General features: G+C 35.0%; 2 protein-coding genes across 2 annotated transcripts in view; one reads left to right on the forward strand and one right to left on the reverse strand.

Moving 5' to 3' along the window:
- skila (SKI-like proto-oncogene a) overlaps window positions 1–19,471 on the reverse strand; it is a 672,908-nt gene that overhangs the window by 568,687 nt on the left and 84,750 nt on the right. The window lies entirely within an intron of this gene.
- On the forward strand, window positions 1,582–18,150 carry sec62 (SEC62 homolog, preprotein translocation factor). The gene is given in 8 exon segments (NM_001025530.2): window positions 1,582–1,676; window positions 10,775–10,883; window positions 10,972–11,077; window positions 11,161–11,368; window positions 11,447–11,542; window positions 13,357–13,417; window positions 13,501–13,620; window positions 15,944–18,150. Coding segments are annotated over 8 exon segments (1,185 nt in total). The 5' UTR covers window positions 1,582–1,640; the 3' UTR covers window positions 16,393–18,150.

A 19,471-nucleotide genomic window follows, 5' to 3' on the forward strand; every position in this document is an offset into this window, starting at 1 on the left:
ATGTGACTTTTACATAATCTTCGAGCGACATGTGTCAACATTCTGTGCAGCAAACTTCATCTACTCCTCAGCAGCATTGTATTGCATTGCGATTACTTTACCACAGAAAGTTGGTTGTTCATTTTGAAAAAAATTTTGAAGGCAAAACTGGTGCTCAATCACAGGAAACTTTTTTTAGGTCTCAAATGCCAAAATACACATTATTAGAAGCAGAACAAGTCCTTCACAGTTCATAAAACACACCACGGTTGTCTGTGAAAAGGGTAATAATCATAAAAGCATGATCTGACATCGTGCTTCATACAGTATACACATTGTGTGCATAATTAGACATTTTGTGCTCTCCGTAATGTACTTTTGCGCATACTGGTCAGTTTAGGACCATGGTCTGTTACAGCCATGATCATGTGAACAGCCAAGCCAAAAAATCAGATCTGAGAAAAAATCAGATTTGAGCACTAAGCCTCGCAGTGTAATCGAAGCCTGGCCAACACAAAATACATACATTCCTAATATGACATGAGAGTCCCATCTCACGCTCAATACACTACAATTACTATAAATACAGCACTACAACATACAAGAGAGAGAGATCAACTTAGAAAGTCACTTACCAGTTTAATAATGATTTGATCACCTGTAGTTAGAAATAACGCAGCTTTTTTCCTCCTCTAAGGGCTTATTATGTCGTCTCTGTCGCCATCTTGTGGATAGATACTGTCAACCATCGTTGCTCTGCTCAATGACAGGTTAATGGCCACTGACGCTCCTCTGTCCCTCAGAAACTATAAATATTTTAAAATAAGCACTATCCTTATAAATAAAATACCTATTTGCAATCTAAACAACTACATTCTCAACTAAAAAAAAGCCTCAAAAGTACAAGGACAAGTGGACAGGACAAGCGCTGTCAATTGCAGAATATTGCACGGCTATGAACTATCAGATTTGAGAACCATACAAAAACTCTTCATATATATATATATGTGCCTTCTGAAATTTCCATCACAAATGAAAAAATGTTCTCTGCCTCCTTTGTTTATGTTAAGATATTTCACTTTAAAGACCAGGAAAAGGACTGGACATTACTGAACATACATACAGGATCCTGATGCTCATTTAAGAGAAGAATTTCAGATCGCATTTAGAGGTTTATATATATATATATATATATATATATATATATATATATATATATATATATATATATATATATATATATATATATATATATATATATATATATATATATATATATATATATATATATATATAAGCAAACGAAAAAACAAGATTTATAATACATAGAGGAAATAAAAATATTACTCAATTGTTTTTTGTTTGGTTTCATTAATTTTAAAAATATTTATAGCCTACAATATTTTACACCCTAAAATTGCAACAACAAAAATAAAAGAACATGAAAAGACAGGATTAACATTCTGAATGTACTTAGATTACCTGAATTGTGTCTTTAACCTTTATTCCGTTATATCTCCTATATTTTGTGTGCCTCACCTGCTCTTCAGATGGCAGTATTCATTCACTCACTTCATCCGCGAAGAAAGAAGTGAATATCGCGAGAGTTCCCTCTTCACTCTGTTCGTGACCACGTCAAGGGAACCCAGAAGTTAGAAATCATGGCGGAGCGCAGGCGACACAAGAAGCGAATTCAGGTACCAGATTCAGATAAAATATGCTATCAAAAGCTTAATGTTTGGTCCCCGTTTGACATTGAAAGATTTTTCGAGCTAGTAATTGTTCGGCACGACATTACGGTTGTACTTTGATCCGTTATTTTTGCACTGCTCTCTCATATAGGGGAGGTGGATTATTTATCAGTGCTGGCGCATTTCCCCCCGCTTCGCTTCGGCATTGTATTGTCAGGAGTTTAAACATCTATAAACTGTCTCTGTGGGTGTAATGTGAGCATGACCTGGTTTTGTTGTGTCTCCCGGTGAAGTGTGTGTGTGTGTGTGGCGGCTCAGCTGATGGAGTTGGCCATGTTGGCTCAGTACAGACTGTTCGCTTTGCAGACTGTTCCCTTTAACCAGCTGTTGTCTCTTATGCTTCACGGATTCCTGCAAATAGCGCACATAATCCATCACTTATCAATGATTGCACAAATGCCACATTTAAATCGCTTTGCTTTTATAGTTAGGGACCTTTCACCACCAAAATAAAAAGTCATTATTTACTCATGCATGTTGCTTCATTCTATAAAGATAAATAAAGTTTTCGATTGGCAGAATGCCACAGTCACCATATACTTTAATTATATAAATACACTGCAATATAAGAACTGTGTTTTCAGTCAGAAAAGCTTGTAAATTTCAAACAATTGAATTATTACAGCCAGATTATTTGCAGGTGGTGTATTATCCATTTAAAGCCATTCTTCATTTTGTGTAGCATCTTTAAATTGAAGTAAAGCCGGTGTTATATTCGCACATTCTGACTTTCTCCCTAATTATGTTTTCAGAAAATTATTATTTGCAAATTCTAAGGAATGAAATCATATTAGCCACCAATGACAAATAAATAGTACTAATGTTGTTTTGAAGTTATACTTTCATGTGATTTCAGACCGAATATTTAAAGTACCATGCTAAACAATATAGGGAGCATGTCACAAGCAGGCATGGGACGTTAACCGTTTTCAAGGTATACCGCGGTTTAGCAAAAGTCAAGGTTTTCAAACTGGCCAAATTTTCTGTTATATCATTTCTACAGGATATGCAAGCAAAAGTTTTTTTTTTTTTTTAGAACAACAGTATCTCTAGTAGGGTTCTGTCAATAGACGATGCCATTGTCCAACACTGATAGACATTCAGTGTTGTTGGACCCCAATCCCTGTGTTGAATGCCTGCTCAAAAGTGCTTTTCATAGTCTATAGTCTTGAGATTTTAACAAGATTTATCATATTAGTAACATTATTATCAGTAACTACAAGTTGAAGATGCGCATAGTTAAAATATTTGAAATGTTTGAAAACATTAAATGATGTCTTTTTGATGTTTTTATGTATTTATATGTAACATTCTATATTTACATAAGAAGTGGCAGCATGTTGTAGGCTGTTGTAGTATCTAAAACAAAAGCAAAAAAGAGAAATTCTCCATGTTTTATGTCATTATAGCACTCTTTTAAATTGCATGCATTTAAACAAAATGTTGCTGCATTTATATATATATATATATATATATATATATATATATATATATATATATATATATATATATACACACACACACACAACTCTAGTGAACCAATACGGTCACCCAGGGTCCTAGGCGGACCCAATTGTCAGGGGGGACTTGATTCCGCCCCTGTTGCAGCAGCAACCCGCTGACGAAAAATACACACATAAGCCCCGTTTACACTAATACGTCTTAGTTTTAAAATGGCATTTTAGAACGAAAACGATCCACGTCCACACTGGCGTTTCACCTAACATTTTTGAAAAGCCCTCCTTCCACACTATACCTCTGAAAACGCACATTACGTGAAAAAAGTACAATATGAATGTGAGTAGTATGAATGAAGCTTGGTCGTACACGTACTACATCCGCCATTTTAACATGACTACGTACTACATCCGCTTTATTTCCAGTCATGAATTCTGTCATTGTGCATTATGGGATACCATATCGTCCATTGGATGGGCAGTTCAGAATCCTGCTGGAAGTAGTAGATCATCTGGGTACTTCTTGCGTACTGTTTTTCAATTTCAGTGAATCCGGACATATTACTCAGCTCGCGTACTGTATTTATCGTACTATATAATATGGAAGTATGCAATTTCGTACACAGCCATTGTGTTCAAAGCAGAAAAAAGTTCTTGTTTTTTAATCAGACATTTAAAAAGAATATATTTTAGAACAGTAATGACAATAACGTAAAACCAATATATTTTGATCCAAGGTTATCACACTGTCAGAATCTTCTACTGGTCCATGTCTCGTCACAAGTTGTCACTGAATGAATGTGCAAATATAAAACCAACTTCACCTCAATCATCTTTAAGATGTTATTCAAATGCATATGGATTTTTAATTGAATAACAACTTGAACATTTGTGGTCCTCGTTGTAAGAATGTATTTTCCATAAATTCTATAATTCTATCAAAACGTTCTCTGGGTCATTTGGTTTTGAGCCACGGTGTTTCGGTGTGTTCCAGTAATAAATGTGTTATGTAAGAACAGAGGATTTTTGAGTAATGACCTGTTGTCTTGATAAGAGAGTACCTCTTGCTGATCGTTTCAGCATGTTTGTTAGTTTTTGCTCTTATGCAACAGGTTGAAATCCACTGTCATTACTGGTCTGCTTTCTTCCAGTGTATAAACATTCATCTTAAAGGCCAAGTACACACTAAAAGAATTCCCACTCTGAGTGATAATTAAGAAAGCTTGCATTATTCTTACTTCGAAACTGTCAATAGGAAATGAAATCAAGTATTTAAGCCTTGAAATGTTTCCCAGTCTAAAACAAACAAATACACCTCAATGATTTTATTGTAAAGATGATCATTATGCCAGGTGTTTAATGGATGTGGTGAAAAGATAAATGTTTCTGGGAATATTCTCTCACTTATAGGTCATCCAAGATGTAGATAAACAAATATTTCCTTCAGTGGAAGAAGTTTTTTAGCTGAAAATCTAATCCTTGACTGTTTGTATAATGTAAGTCAATGACTACCAGCACTTTGAGAGTCAAAAAACATGTAGCAGCAAAACAAAATAAATACCTGTGGCTCTTGGTGATACATTGAGGTCTCATAAAGCAAAACGATCAATGTGTGCAAGAAATCAAATATTATTTAAAATATCTTTACCTTTAATCCACTGCCTTATCAAATAGTTTCTGAGTTTGTACACTAAACTCTAGAGCTTTCTTGCCCATAATGATGTATGGACGCACATGAGCTGATGCTGTTTGCTTGCATTGGAGAAGGATGTCATTTTTTTCCATTATAGCTGGATGCTGCAAGTGAGATCTGTGCAACTGTACATTGTACAGTTTCTTATGCCTGAATGCTATTAAAAATCCTCATACACTCACAGGCCTCAAAACACATGCAAATAAAACACTATAATCCAGACTCAACATTGAATATTCTGCAGTGTGACTATTGTGAAACATCACATTGCGATATCGATACTGAAATGATATTTTGTGCAGTTCTAATGTGTGATATTACTTGACAATATTATACCTTGTAAAGTAAATCCTAGCAATACCTTGTACTCTCTTGATGTTTTATATGGGACCTATAATTACTTTTGGAATATAAGATATTTTTTTAGCCAAATGAGTGACATTCAATAGGCTTATGATACTATTAAATGTTCTTTTGCGAATCATTGCTATTGTGATGCTATATCGGTATTTAAACTGGTATAATAACAAAAAATTGCATTGCTTTATTGTACATGCATGATAAGCGTAAATGTTTTAAAAACATTTGATTGCAAAAGGATTATAAAGTACACTATATAACAATTTACTCAAGTCACATTAGTTATTACCCTAAAATCAAGAGTAAGACATTTAATTATAATGTTAATGTTAATTTTATTAGTTATTAACTCTAAAATAAAGACTAATAAAACAATTACCACTTTAGATTTTAGTGAGTTTTTTGACATTAAGGAATTAACATCAATTTAGATTAATAAATGTAGTTTGTAATTTTCATTGTGAGTTCAGTTAAATTAAGATATTTAAACAAATAGAGCATTACTGTAGAGTGTTAACAAAGCCCTTTAATTAGTCAATTCATTTTCAATCAATATGTTGTTCCTGGCATTGTCCAGTTTAAGATTTAAAATCGCCTATTAAGTCTTCATCTATTTGGTGCTGTAATAAGCAACGCAATCACGTTTTATATAAATGTGATTATTATTAAAGGACACAAAGTTTAAATAAGAATCATTAGCTCATTATTACAATAACGATCATTAACAACTACAAAATCATTGTTGATGGGAAATATGTGATTACTAGAGAAAACTAGAGAAAAAATGTAAAGTGTATGAAAAAACAGGCTGACAAGTTGGAGCAGTGGGTAGCACGTTTGCCTCACAGCAAGAAGGTCACTAGTTCAAGCCTCTGCTGGGTCAGTTGGCATTTTTGTGTGGAGTTTGCATGTTTTCCCCATGTTCGGTGGGTTTCCTCCGGGTGCTCCAGTTTCCCCCACAAGTCTAAAGACCTGTGGTACAGGTGAATGGGGTATGCTAAAATTGTCCATAGTGTATGAGTATGTGAATGAGTGTGTATGGATGTTTCCCAGTGATGGGTTGTGGCTAGATGGGCATCCGCTGCGTAAAACATATGCTGGTTAGGTTGGCGGTTCATTCCGCTGTGGTGACCTCATATTAATAAAGGGACTAAAAAGAAAATGAATGAATCAATATGAAAAAACAACAAAAATATTTTGTTCCTCAACATTTGCGGAGGCTGTGAATTAAAGATGATAATGTAAATAATGTTCAGTGTCTTGTTCAGACTGATTTTTTAGCTTTCAACATGTCACCCGGAGCCATATTTTAATTTTACTCTAAGTGATTGTAGACATTGACTTGTATTTTCTGAATTACCAAGGACTGGATTCAGCTAAAAATAGTATTTAGTCACCTATATCTTACATTTTAGGAGGGTGAGTAAATTAAAAGCTAATTTATTTTAAATAAATAATACTGGATTATCATTCACTCACCCTTTTGTCATTTCGAATATTCTTTTGAAAATATTTAGAAAAATATCTAATATTGAGGCCACGACATTCTTCAAAACAAGGTGAACAAACCCCTCAAGCAGTTAATCTGAAGCACACAGCATGTCTAACGCAAGACCGCAAAATCCTAGCTGATAACAAGCCCAGGGTCTCGAGCAGTTCAAAACAAAATAGGACAATATTGTCAATAAACACATGGCTGACTTCCTTTACAAAATCCAGAGGAATATTAGGCAAACTTCCAGTCACTCCACAGTCCAAACCCAGACAAACACCATGTTTATATGGTGTTCATTTAACATGTCTTTGAATATGAGTCATGCGGGAGACATTCTGACCAAATAGAGTATGACTGAAGGATTGTAGAGCCTGAAAACAGCCTCATAATAAGACCTCCAGCTTAAGAGTGTAGTTACGCCTGGCAGTCATTCATTAGTACTCTGAATGATATCTCTGTTGACATAATTTTTAGTTTAATACAGCTGGTCAGTGAGGACACAGTGAGTCTGTATGGAGATGGTCTTTTCAGTGTGATATGGATTACACAGTGACAGCACATCAGTGTGTGTAGGGCTGAGGCTTTTAATGAGTTCACATTCATCGAGTAGATGAGGACAAGGCCAGATGTCAAAGCTGTTCACAGGGGTTTAGCTGGAGTTCTGCTTTGCTGTTCACCTGGATTTTCCTGAATGTCATCTTTCACTGGAATTAAAGGCTGTAGCCAAAGGGACAAACCAGGATTTGTTGGACATTTCATTTTATTGTTGGTTTTGTTATAAATATCAGTCTTGATTGTGGTTTGCACAGTTTACTGGTACTACACTCTAAGAAATAAAGGTACGTGATCTATCTCTGGGTTGGTCCATATTGATACCTCAAGGGTACATACTAGTACCTAAAAAGTACAAAAGTGTTCCTTTTAAAATTTTTAGATGCTAATATATACTTTTGAGGCACCAATATAGACCCTTTAGGTACAAATGTGTAGCTTTTGAAAAGGTACCACCACAGTGACAGCTCACGTACTATTTCTGAGTGTTTGGTAGTATTTTGATATTATGGGTCCAAAATACTGGCGGTGCCACTGTAGTTTGTAACGGTAGTATTGTCATTAACGGTCTGTCGACAATACGTAATGTTACATGTGGAAAAGTCACTAAATGTTCACACGTTTGCACAACAATAGACCATTTTATGACCATTGTGGAGCCCTTTAAGGTTGCAAACATTGTAGAATTCACACATTTTATGGTAGCCTATTGTATGTTTTCTGACGCTTTCGTTCATTCTGAATCAGTTAATTTCTGCTCCTGTCAATATGATACAGTAGCTGCAACAACTGCGACAAACTCTTAAAAGAGCGAATCACAAAGTGAAATTTTGAATTACTTACCTGATAAGACTGAAAAAAAATAGATACTGTAAACATTGAAACTGAATTTTTGAATGCTTCATAAAGCCTAATTTGGTTAAAAAATGCTCTTTTTGTAACAAATTTCATTTGGTAAAATTTTTATATATTTTAATGGGTTTTTTTGTTGGTCAGTTATCTACAAAATAAACAAAATGAATGAATACATTTCAGGTGAAGTGACGTACAAATACTTCAAGTGCTTCAAAGCCAGTCCGTTATGCTTCAGAAAATTAAGCATGCTAGACTTTTTGTGATGGTGTCGGGAGACATGGTATCGGTTGTCGTAAATTATGCCATCACACGAGAAGAAAGGATTGAATCTTGTGTCAGGACGCCTATTTGTCGCTTACGACTCCCCACGATACCCTATGTCAAGGAAATTTTTAAGAGCTGTCACAGAATTGTTCCCACGGCTTACAGATTATTATGCTGAAGCTTGAATTAATTTAGATTCACAAAATCTGTCAAAAAATCACAATTAGATATTTTTCCCAAATTGCACAGCCCTACTAAAAATCTAATGTTTACTTAAAACCTCACAATGATGCCATTGCATAGGCTTTAAATCCAGCATTTTAATTGCTTGTTTATGTATCGACTCAATAGGCTTTAATGTGGTTAAAGAGGCTTGTGACCATGATGTAATACAATATGATAAGTGTGAAAATCATTGTGTGCATGTAGAAATTTGCAGTTTGACATGTTAAAAATCTTCTAATAAAACGAAAACAATTTAGACTTGGCTTGACACATATTTTTAACATGACTTTCAAATTTTAAATTAGCTATGCCAAGATACTTGAAATCATTAACTTTATTAATAGATTTATCTTTAAAAATCATCCGTCAATCTTAATCATGTTTGTTATTGTCAGTGTTAAAGGGACCCAAAAATGCGAATTTTCCTCATTTACTCCCTGGTGGTTTTGAACATTTAATGAATTTCTTTCCTCTGTTGAACTCAAAGGAATATAATCTTAATTGAAGATTGTTTAAAAAAACATTCATATTAGGAACAAATAATGCCGTAGAAGAGAGTTGTTTTCCCCAGCATTAATCGTTTGTGTTCAGCAGAAGAAAGAACGAGTTGAGGATGGGTAAAAGATGAAAATTCACAGACAAATTGAAAATTCTATCTTTAAAACATTTGAATAATAGAAACTGTGATCTAGTAAATACACCAATAACAATAGAGCACATTAGAGTTATTTGAGTGATTTCAAAAGAATCAAGAGTGCTGATGCTGAAAATTCAACTTTAAATCACCAAAAAATAGCATTTAAAAAAAATATATTTTCACAGAGAAAAATCACTAATATCAACTCCTGGCATCCTGCATATCTGTCAGTGGTGGAAAGAATACTGAAAAATCATACTCGAGTAAAAGTACCATTACTTGCCTAAAAATGTAGTGTAAGAAGAGTAAAAGCATCTGTTGTAAATATTACTCAAATTATGAGTAAAAAGTAGCCATTTCAAAAGTACTCAAGAGTAGTGAGTTAGCTTTTAAAAGCTGATGCGTTTACATGTAATTTGTGCATGTGTGTAAACGTAACATTCTGTAGTGCATCGAGTTATTGCCCAGCAGGCACACAACATCATAAGACATTAACTTTAGGTTAGATTGTGTAGCCAGCATCTAAGAGCAACATTATTTGTTCAGTAACAACATCAAATGACATTGATATTTGGTTGACTTTAGGTTGTGTTGGAAAGTCACCAAAATCCAATGTTGAGCCAACATCCAATGTCATTTTGGCATCACATGCTGACACTTACATGATTTTCATGGTAAAACAACATCCCCATGAGACTGGGGTACAACTCAATTCTGACATCATGTTGACATCTTGTGCCTGCTGGATGTTTAAGGCCATTTTGATCGTCATTCAGTTAACATCTATCATCTTCTCATTAGTGACATGCATCTTAAGAGTCTCTGGGTCAATGTATGTAAAGATTTTGGACACCTTGTACACTTTTAATGCTTCCAAACAGTTTGCTGCAATTATAAAGCGCACATGTTTTGAGGTAGGGTTGGGTATCATTTGGGGTAATTTCAATACCGATGCTAAATTGATACATTTAAAACGGTGACAGTGCCAAAACGGTGCCTGAACCGATAATTTTTAGCCACAAAATTATTTGACAAAAATAAATTTTAATTGAACAATATAATAAGTTTAAAGTAAACATCAATTCATATATTATGTATTTGAATTGCATTAATATATTTCTTTTGATCAACCCTATTTTGGTATACCTTCTATGTGAGATTTGATTGGACAGGAATCACAGGACTGATTTTTCTAATTCCCATAGACAAGAAAAAATAAAGTAGTGACTGAAGGTTGAAGAAATGTAGTGGAGTAAAAGTACTGATTACTACACTAAAAATGTGCTCAAAGGAAAGTAAAAGTACACTTTTTTTAAACTACTTACTAAATTACAATTCCTGAGAAAAACTACTCAATTACAGTAATTTGAGTATTTGTAATTTAGTTACTTTACACCACTGATAACTGTACTCTATATTTAGTGTGCTCTGACTACAGATTCAGACATTGTGTAGATCTTCATCAGATCAGTCTTATCACCAGGACCTTCTTCCTCACTTTTTTAGGAGGTCAGTGAACCTACAAAGGAGGAGAAGGCAGTGGCCAAATACCTGCGCTTTAACTGCCCCACCAAATCCACCAACATGATGGGACATCGAGTGGATTACTTTGTCGGTGAGTGTGTACCTGTTCCTGTTCTGCTCTCTTCATTTACCTCCTTTTATACCAAAGATCGACCAAACGTTCATTTTCTGCTCCTCAGCCTCTAAAGCAGTCGACTGTCTGCTGGATTCAAAGTGGGCCAAAGCAAAAAAGGGCGAAGAAGCTTTGTTCACAACCAGAGAGTCGGTGGTGGACTATTGCAACAGGTAAATCTAGTCTCTTTCGTTTCTCTAGTGAACTAACGATTATTGTTCAATCAATCATTTGTACCATCTTTTACTGTTTACAGGCTCTTAAAAAAGCAGTTCTTCCACCGAGCCCTGAAAGTGATGAAGAAGAAGCCAGAGAAAGACGTCAAGAAAGAAAAGGACAAAGAGAAAGAAAAAGAAAAAGAGAAGGCTAAAAGTGACAGCAGCAAGGAAGAGGAGAAGAAGAGCAAAAAAGACAAGGACAAAAAGAAGGATTCTGAGGCTGCGGACACAAAGAAGGAGAAAAATGTACAACATCTGGCAGGATGGGGAACAAAATGAATAATGTGCAGGTCTTGATGCTTGCTTTTCTCTCTGTGTGTTTAGGATGACAGTCCTGGATCTCCAAAAAAGAAGAAGGATGTGAAGAAGAAGTTCAAACTGGAGCCTCATGATGACCAGCTGTTCTTGGATGGCAATGAGGTCAGGAGGAGTGAAATAATATGTAGCAGATGCCTGTGTATAGCTTACATTTCACTTGATGGATTCAAACCCCAAAATGAACAGAAAACACAAAAGAAGATATTTTGAAAGATGCTGGTTGCTGGCACCCATTGACTTCCATAGAAGGGAAAAATACTATGCAAGTCAATGGATGCCAGAAACCAGCATTCTTCAGAATATCTTCTTTTGTGTTTAACAGAGGAAAGAAACTCACAAAGGTTTAAAAGCACATGAGGGGGAATACATTATGAGGTTATTTTCATTTTTGGCAAATTATGTATAGTCTCTTTAAAGGTAAAAGGTAAATTCCACTTGCTATTAATTTACAAATTTACATAATTTTCCATCTATAAATATGTACACCAAGGATGTTTGTGTTTTATTGTTTGTGTGTGCACCTGTATATTTTGAATTGTAACATGTTTTCTTGTTCTTTCTCTTTTTTTATTTCAATTAGAGTATTTTAAAATCTACCTGTCCAGGTACTGCAGGTGGAAAATAGCAGTTTTTGCTAAAGCGTGGCACAAAACATATTTGATTTTTAAGATCGATGTATTGTTGTTCATGTCCCTACAGTTCAAATTTACCCTTTAGTGGTTCCAGAAAACCTTTTTTTTTTTGTTGTTGAATCCAAAAGAAGATATTTTGAAGAATGTTGGCAATCGACAACCATTGATGTTTATTGTAGAAAAAATGCTATGGAAGTCCAAGGCTTTCAGTTTCCAGTATTCTTCAAATGATCTTATTTTGTGTTCAACTGAAGATAAAAATAATTTTTTGGAAAAAGTACATTTTTTTATTATTATTATAAAATGGTCCCACTGTATATTAAGTGGCCTTAACTAGTATTTACATAAAAACACTACTTACTGGTTTTTCTAATGTTTTGCAGAACACTTCTGGTGCTCTGGATGTAAGATACAAATAGGATTAGAGACGGGTTTGGTGGTACGGGTGGGTTTAAGGGTGGGTTTAAATGTAAGGGATGGTCAGCAGTGTAATTATAAGTACGAAAACAGAAATATTTACAGATGTAATTACATGCAGGTGTTTAATCAAGCATAAGTACAATGTAAAAACATTTATTTAAACTAAGTACAATGTAACAAAATGTTAATTTTAGTGTAAGTATATATTAGTTAAGGCCGCTTAATATAAAGTGGAACAAATAAAATGATTAATCTTAGGTGGTAAACATTTCAAATGTTTCTTTTAGTTTAGCAGGACAGTTTGAAGATGGTCTGTGCCAAAATGAATATAAATCTAACAAACTGTCTAGATAAGGTGTTTTTTGAATAGTATCATATTATGTTACATTTTTATGAAAGGAAATGATATCTTTGGGTCACAAAAACAGTTCCCCCCTCCTTTTATTTGCTTGACACAAACATCTTGAGTTAGAGAATGAGCATAAAGTGTCCTCATGGTTCAAAGGTTTTTATCGTGTGTGAGTGCAAATTTGGACACTTGGTGGTGCTAGAGTTTTCATAACTTCCCTGCAAATGGTTCTATGTGTTGCTATAGACCCCTGAAGAGAACAGGGAAAATCTAGCAATAATTTTAATAATGTTATTCACGTTAGTTGTATTTTACTAGTTATAACTTAAATTATCATTTAGAATATATCATTTATTTTTCACAGTTTTTGTAACCTAAATATTATTTTGATAACGTTGGGTTTATTTATTAAAATGTTTTATTATAAATTAACATTTGTATCATTAATTTATTGCTTTCCCTTGTCTTCTTTTAAACCAATCATTAGAAAGATGAAACATTTGTCTTTCCTGCAGGTTTATTTTTGGATTTATGATCCAGTCCACTTTAAAACCTTTGCCATGGGGTTGATTCTAGGTAGGATCTCTTCTACTATTCTGTATTCTTTTGTCATCGACACCAAGATGGCTTCATATAATTCTGTGTGTTTTTGTTTACAGTTATTGCCGTCATCGCAGCCACTCTCTTCCCTCTCTGGCCCGCTGAGATGAGAGTTGGAGTGTACTACCTTAGCGTGGCAGCAGGATGTTTTGTCGCCAGCATCCTTCTCCTGGCCGTTGGTAAAAGTTCAACTAGGGATGCACTGAATTTTTGCCCACCGAAAATGATCAGCTGAATAATAGCATATGCAGTATTTGGTTTTAAGTTGACCTCTTATGCAAAAATCACTTTCATAATGAGCTTTAACACTGCTGTGTGATTACAGTGTGTGAATATATCCAGCCATATATTCAGCCTCTAATGGTACAAATTAATCAATTACATTTTTTATTATTACACTTGATAAAAACATTCTGCAGAAACACTTTGATTGACATTTTCTGACATTTTCATGTCATCAGAGGGGTAAAGCCCCGCCCATTAATGATGATCTTTCTCTCATTAGCATAAACAGGCCTTAGTGAGAAGCAGTCTTCCCCCATTTAAGTTTTCACCTGCTGAAGATAATGTCAGCGACTATGATGCATTATAAATCTGGAGATTTAGTATGCACAAATGAACACCATGGTCTCCATAGACTGCTGCCACTATGCTGACACACAGGCATTTGTAGCTTCATCCTCTTTTGGAAATAGCACAATCTAATTTGAATTTAAATTTAAAATGGCACAATTTGGATCGAATCCTAAAAGAAGTTTCAAAGAGTTATAAAAAAAATTGTGTGGTGTTTTTAGCTAAAACATCACACATCCACTCATCAGAGACTTATTTTACTTCTAAAAATCTTCTAAAATAATTGGTCTTTAAATATATGCTGAAAAAAGTGAACTGCGTTCAGCATGCTGGTTTCACTCTCGTGGTCCACCCGTAGTCACTGCGCAGAGTGAAGTGGCTTTCACACCAGACACGGAAAGCTCTGCGATATGAAACCCATTTATTTCAATGACACAAGTGTAGTTTTTTCTCTATGTTGTACTCTTGTACATGTATACATCTATACATGAACTGCACATACTCACCTGAAAAGCAAATAACATGCCTTCTATTCATTTATTTTATAGAATGCATGTTCATTCTGCTTGCTAAACGTCAGTTAGCTACGTCAGTTAAATGACACCTTTTGACTCGTTCGCTATTAATACCATTTAACTGTCAATATGATTTAGGTATTGATTTAGCTTGTGTTTTATAAAATCAGAATAAGTTGAGTTAAATGTAAAACATCTGGCAAAATTGCATTCTAGTATTTAATAGTGGTGTAACGGATCACAAATCTCACTGTTCAGATCACATTTTGTTTTTTTTTATACACGGGATAGGACCATTTTTTTGCATCATCCAGAAAGGGGAGGAGACAAATGTAATTTGCTTTCCATTTATTACAAAAACACTACTGCAGGAAAATTTTGATTTTAACAGACAGAGAACCTGAGAACCTGCAATGTTATTAAAAATATAATGAAGAAATAATCAGCTGAATAAAAATAACTTGTAAAATATTCAGTACTGTGAACAATTCACTGTTACTAATACTACTGTTGCTGATGTAGAAATCTAACATTATCATTTATACAACCCATATTTATTTTAGTCTCAATAAATGATTCAGTTATTCACTCATAAAACTTCATGTTTCATTGCTAGATGTGTCATTTTTGCAGAATTATTCAGTGACATATTTCAACTACTTTCATATTTAAGCGTCGAGTTAAATGCATATGACGGTGATTTTAATCTTTACCAGAAACATCAGTGGTTTTATCTAAACCATAAACTGTTCTCCCCGTACTTCTGTGTTATTTGACTGTTTATAACTTGAGTCAAAAGACTAAAGACACAATCTCTTTCTTGATTTTTGTGTTTTTCAAACACAGGTTTGAATGCAGCGATTCGAAAAATTTATCAACTTAAGCAAATCACCATCATTTATCATCAATGCTGCATGGTTGTTGATCTTTTAAGGATTAATTGTGCAGCTCGCACTCAATGCATTAATGCAGGCTAAACAAGCTTAATAACTTAAGAAACCCACCACATCCTGAATAACCTATTACAACTTCTTTTGTTATCATTATATTTTACAGAAAAGCTTAAATACTTTCATACGTGTGATCTGAATGATGCGAGAGGTAATCTCTCTCTCTCTCTCTGTCTGTGATTGTTACAAATTTAGGAGGAATCTACCAGTAAAAAAAAATTATCAATCTGCGAGTCACGTATGTGTTTCGAACCATGGGTTGTGATCCGTACGCCTTAGGGATCAACCGTGATCCATTACACCGCTAATATTTAATAAAATAACAATAAAAAAAGTTTTGTTTTTTGGCCAAGTGTATTCACAATTTTCAATACAGTGCATCTCTACATTTAGCACTTCCACATCCTATTAAAGCCAGTGAACTGTCTCTATCTTCTCCTCATGCTCTGCTTTTTTCTGTTCAGCTCGATGCATCCTGTTCCTGATCATCTGGCTGGTGACCGGTGGCCGGCATCACTTCTGGTTCCTACCAAACCTAACAGCCGACGTGGGCTTCATCGACTCCTTCCGGCCCCTCTACACGCACGAATACAAGGGTCCGCGCTCCGGCTCCAAGAAGTCCAGCGACAAACCCGACAGCAAGAGCGCAGACTCCAGCAAAGCACAGAAATCCGACAGCGAGGACAAATCAGACAGCGAGAAGAAAGAGGACGAAGAGGATGAAGACGACAATAAAGACATGGAGGAAGGGGAGCATCAGACAGACACAGACAGCGACCGGCGGGAAGACGAAGGATCGCAGCACAGCAACGGCAACGACTTCGAGATGATCACCAGAGAAGAGCTGGAGCAGCACACGGAGGAGGAGGAGGAAGAGCAAAGCCAGACAAAGCCCTTGACTGTTCAGACATAAAGCTTTTCCTCACGCCGCACACACATTCTCTCATTCTCCATGTGGACCTGCTGACGTACTTCTGCCATGTTCAGAAGAAGTTTCCCCATTTCCGTTCTGGCTGAGATCTTCTGGCTTAAAGCTTAGATGAGAGCAGGAAACAGCTCACGATGATGACTATGGAAATATCGCAAAGGCTGTTTTGGAAACGCTTCCCCTGCGCACACACACTATAAATGCAACAACACAAGTGTCCCTCACCTCATGTTTTTCTTGGCTTTATTTTGTGTGTTCGCATCGTCTGACGTCAAGCTTTGTTGTGTAAACGTGATCATACAGACTGGAATGTGAGCTTTCGCATTGGTTGATCGTTCGCCACTCAATAGAGTCAATGTTTCTTGCTTTTGGATCATTTGGACGGACCAACTGATTTTGTCTTAGATGCCCAATGAGTGTTACAATCAGTCAAAACTATCTCTCACATTTCTGTGTTGAATTCTGGGAGATCTTGCTCGTCTTGTCTGATGAGAGTCGTCGTTTTGTGACCCTTAAGAGAACTCGTCGATTTTCACGGAGAAGTTAATCAATTAAAATAAATAAACACCTATCTATAATTGACCTTACCGAGGCGGTTATTTCAAATCAAACTCCTCTCGAGATTGATGAGGTCTCCTGCATTCAGAAGGGGAAACTACATCACATTCGTGCCAAAATGATGCAGGATAATGATGCTTTTGTATTGATTTGTGTTCAAATTAGGACCAAGTAGAGTTCAAATACATCCACATAGCCTCGCTTTCTCCACTCATCTGCAGTTTGAACTGCTTGTTGTGGTCCAAAAGAGCCTGTTCGTTCCTTAGTTTTATGTTTTTTTTTAGTGCCGAGGTCCAATGTTATCCTTCCGTAGGGTTTTGCATACTATTGGCTGGAGTGTTCTTTTCCATTTAACTGTTTCTTTGACTCATACTGAGGATTATATTTAAGATTCATATACAAAAGTATGTATAGATTCTATAAATCTACTGGGAGATATTGATGCCGACAGTTCAGGTTGAGAATGAACTGCGCTCTGTTTTATAATGTCAGACACACAGCTTTGTGTACCCATGAATAGTTGGAATGCAGAAAACCGTGTGTGTGTGGCGCACGAGAGGCTGCAGCGGTGGTTTTTGGTATATTTAAAAACAGAAGTGAGAAGTCTAGTTAAAGCATCCCTTGATTCACGTTCATCTCAAGTTCACAAGGAGCAGGGAAAAGGCTTCGCTCTCGAGTGAACGTCTCTCGTTCTTCTTCAAATGGTCTGAACCTTTAACCACGTCTGTAAGTAGATGATCTCGTCGGTTCCTGTAGAAATGCTGTGTTTTGTCCTCCGTCGTTGACTTTGAAGACCTGGACTGACTGGGCTTGACACCATTCGTGGAACTAAAGACGTTTGTTTTTACTTTCTATGGATCTTCGCTCACTTTTGTTTTCTGTTTTATTGTCTTTATGAGAGATAAAGATGATGATTTATGTGCCAGATTTGTTTTTGTTTTTTAATTGGCAGGTTATTTCATTTGTTACTGGCTCATGTAAAAACATGTAGTTGCAGCATTTATAAAAACAAAATGAAATCCCATTATTCTGTTGTTTTTATGTGGTCAGCATCTTCAACTAACTAATCGTCCGTATTTGGATCAGTGTTGAGGACTGTCGTTTTTGCAATATCTGGAGAATAATTTGTCTGTCAGAAACTATATCTGTATCCTTTCATTGCAATAAAAATAGAAACACAAGTGATTTGTGCTGGTTTTGTCATAAAAGCTTAAACTCTGGGCTTTTAGATTTACTTATGTTTTTTAAAGTGATTATTGTCCACTTTTTATCTAGCTAACACTGATCTTTTAATTGCGATTCATTTCTTCAGCATTTACTCAACTGGTTACTTTTATGAATTTCTCTTCTGTTAAACACAAAGATATTCTGAAGAAACTAGTAACATTGACATCCTTACAAATACTGAAAAATACTATACATTTTTAAAAAAAACATTTTTCAGTATATCTTTGTTTTTAACAGAAGAAGTTCACACAGGTTTGAATAAGTGTGTGTAAACTAGCAGAAGTATCGTTTTGAGTGAGCTAGTGCCAAGACCCTGACCTCAACTAAATGATACATGGAACAAAAACCATGCCTTAATTCTAGTCAAATTCTGCATTAGAAAATCTAAATTATAAGTCAGATGAAGTCACATTTATGAAATGTAGAGTCAGAACAAAAGAAAGTCAAAATTATGAGATAAATGGCTAAATTGGCAGTCAATTTTATTATTATTAAGTCAGAAAAACAAAACAGTAAAAATTTCAAGCTAAATATCAAAATTAAGTTAAAAAAATTTAATTATGAGTGGTAAAGTCAGAACAGTCAAAAATAACGAGATAAATGTCAAAATTGACGGTTACATTTTTTTTTTCAATTTTAGTTTGTAAAGTCAGAAAACAAGTCAAAATTACGAGACGTGTCAACATCATAAAATTTTAAAATTATGAGTTGTAAAGTCAAAAAAAAAAGTCAGAATCATGATAAAATGTCAAAATAGACAGTTAAATTTACAATTATGAGTAGTACAGTTGAAGAACAGAAGTCAGTAATGGGAAAATTGAGTCAAAAAATGTGAAACTGAGTTGTGAAGTAAAAAATCAAGACAAATAGTCATACACAAATAGTCAGACAAAATTATGAGATAATGTCAAAATTGACAGTCAATATTTTTTAAATTATGGGTTGTAAAATTAACAAAATAAAGTTAAACTAATGAGCTAAATGAAATAGATAAATGAATAGTTATGGGTTGTAAAGTCAGAAAAAGACAGTTAAATTACAAGATGTCAAAATGTAAAATTAACAATTGTAAATAAATCTAAATTATAACCTAAAAAGCCCAAACTATGCCTTTGCTGTCAAAATAGAGGATAAAGTGGTTTTATGAACAGCGGCGGTTCTAGGATTTGATTCATCAGGGCGGTTTCCACAGTAATATTCATACCTCGTGTAAATGACACAGGATTGGTTTTCTTTTTTACATGAGAACATTAGTTTAATAAAGAGTCCCTGAAATGTT

Source organism: Danio rerio, chromosome 2 (genome assembly GCF_052040795.2).
Source record: "Danio rerio strain M-AB ecotype USA chromosome 2, GRCz13ab, whole genome shotgun sequence".
NCBI classification, from domain to species: Eukaryota; Metazoa; Chordata; class Actinopteri; order Cypriniformes; family Danionidae; genus Danio; species Danio rerio.